The 2,500-nt window shown below is 45.2% G+C and overlaps 1 protein-coding gene across 4 annotated transcripts in view; it reads left to right on the forward strand.

Moving 5' to 3' along the window:
* Nucleotides 1-1,395: 1,395 nt before the first annotated feature.
* The window catches only part of LOC134095680 (LIM domain-binding protein 2-like), a 34,431-nt gene continuing 33,326 nt past the window's right edge, over nucleotides 1,396-2,500 (forward strand). For all 4 annotated transcript variants that reach the window (XM_062549342.1, XM_062549344.1, XM_062549343.1 and 1 more), the window contains exon 1: nucleotides 1,396-1,575. In XM_062549342.1, coding sequence (XP_062405326.1) covers nucleotides 1,444-1,575 — 132 coding nt within the window. In that variant the 5' untranslated portion in view covers nucleotides 1,396-1,443. The remainder of the gene's footprint in view (nucleotides 1,576-2,500) is intronic.

The following is a 2,500-nucleotide window of genomic DNA, read 5'->3' on the forward strand; positions in this document are numbered from 1 at the left end:
AGCACTTTGTCCCTAAACACCTTTAAAACATTACAGCACTGTCCCTAAACACCTTTAAACAATACAGTATTGTACCTAAACACCTTTAAACAATACAGCACTATGTCCCTAAACACCTTTAGATATTACAGCACTATGTCCCTAAACACCTTTAAACAATACAGTATTGTACCTAAACACCTTTAAACAATACAGCACTATGTCCCTAAACACCTTTAGATATTACAGCACTATGTCCCTAAACACCTTTAAACATTACAGTATTGTACCTAAACACCTTTAAACATTACAGCATATGTCCCTAAACACCTTTAGATATTACAGCACTGTCCCTAAACACCTTTAAACAATACAGTATTGTACCTAAACACACCTTAAACAATACAGCACTATGTCCCTAAACACCTTTAGATATTACAGCACTATGTCCCTAAACACCTTTAAACATTACGACACTATGTCCCTAAACATAAACAATACAGCACTATGTCCCTAAACACCTTTAAACATTACAGTATTGTACCTAAACACCTTTAAACAATACAGCACTATGTCCCTAAACACCTTTAGATATTACAGCACTATGTCCCTAAACACCTTTAGATATTACAGCACTACGGTATGTCCCTAAACTGTTTGAACACCTGAGAAATGAGTTTGGGTCCATGCTGAATAGGAGCATGCGAAGGTAAGTTCTCTGTTAACAGTGGACTGGTTGTGTGTGTTGCTGGCTTCAGCTCGGAGGATGTCGGTGTGAGGGCGTGAGTGTGAGGGCATGGGTGCCCTCGTGAAGGGACTGACTGCGTGTGTATGTCTCGAGACCACAGACCAAGTGCTCAGGTCTTTTGGCGTTTGACCAAATCGGGAGCTCTTGGGGAGGCGTAGTAATTTACACGTGATTAAATGTATTTATGGGCATCATTCATTTCATATCGGCACCGTAAGAAAGTTGTTCACTTGTGTCAGGCATTTAAATTCATCAAGAGCCGAGGAGAACGAGCAGACACGAGCGCGGCTCCCTCCCGCCAGCAAAACAGAAACACGGTGCTGCCCGCGGGAACCCATTGAGGTCTCTCCCTCTCCCCCTCCCTCTCTCTCTCTCTCTCTCTCTCTCTCTCTCTCTCTCTATTTCTCTCTCTCTCTCTCTCTCCCTCTATTTCCCTTTCTCTCTCTCTCTCTCTCTCTCTCTCTCCCTCTATTTCTCTCTCTCTCTCTCTCTCTCTCTCTCTCTCTCTCCCTCTCCCTCTCCCTCTCGCTCTTCCCCTTTCACTCTGAGCTGCTGGGTCGCGCGCAACGTGCAGCGGGCGGACAAACGAGTCTGTTTAGTTCGCGAGAGCGCTCGTGTCTAGCAGCAGAGCTTCCGCCTTCCATGTGCGCTGCTGCATGGATGTGCTTCTCGCGCAGTCCAGCCAGTAACCGCGGTACGGCTCCTACAGCTCCGGCATGGCCAACCCTCCTCACGACCCGTTCTACTCCTCGCCGTTCGGACCCTTCTACCGGAGGCACGCGCCCTACATGGTGCAGCCAGAGTATCGGATCTACGAGATGAACAAGCGGCTTCAGTCGCGAGCAGAGGTGAGTTCGGAACAGCGTGGCTTCTTGCTTTCGTGTTGCTGTCATCATCATCCCAGACGCAGCGATCTTGTTTTGGGGAGTTGCAGACATCAGCACGCCACGCCGCCGTCGGTTGTTGTACGTTTTGTATTCAAATGCAGAAGCGCAAGTTAGGGCGACCCGCTGGAAATGCTCACTTGGTTCATCCGTTCGGTTGGCCTGCTTCACCTCAGTGCTTCAGCTCTACTTGATCCCCGGCAGTTGGAGTGGCTGTCGTGGCTGTCGTGGCTTACAGAACTTATTCATAAAGTCATCTGTGACGAGCTGACGGCTAGTAGCATTTCCTCAGGTTAAAGCTGTACGTGGGTATTTTTTGTGGGAAAGTTTTTTTTTTGGAAAGTCATGTGGTTGGAGTCATAACCAATGTTTTCCATTTCTGGACTTCAGATGAGCTACTTCTAAACCTCTGATGTCATAGCAAAGGTTGCTCTGCATTACAGTAAACTAATTGTTGTATCAAACACAAAGTTCATTGCTAGAAGTAGGCCTACGCTTATATGCCAAGGGTGTAATAGATTATAATAGTGTAGAATAGAACAGAGTGACAGAATGGAATGGAATGGAACAGAACATAATAGAACATAATAGAATAGAATAGAGTAGAATGGAACAGAACATAATAGAACATAATAGGATAGAATAGAGTGGAATGGAACAGAACATAATAGAATAGAATAGAGTAGAATGGAACAGAACATAATAGAATAGAATAGAGTAGAATGGAACAGATGACTTGGTGCTGTGACTGGAGCTCAACATGCATAACACCACATGACACAAAACACACATCATACTAAACATACACACCACAGCACAACACAACACAGCACACAGCACAACACAACATGCATAACACAACACAACATGGCACAGCACAACACAACAT

The sequence above is a fragment of the Sardina pilchardus genome, chromosome 11, assembly GCF_963854185.1.
Source record: "Sardina pilchardus chromosome 11, fSarPil1.1, whole genome shotgun sequence".
NCBI lineage: Eukaryota > Metazoa > Chordata > Actinopteri > Clupeiformes > Clupeidae > Sardina > Sardina pilchardus.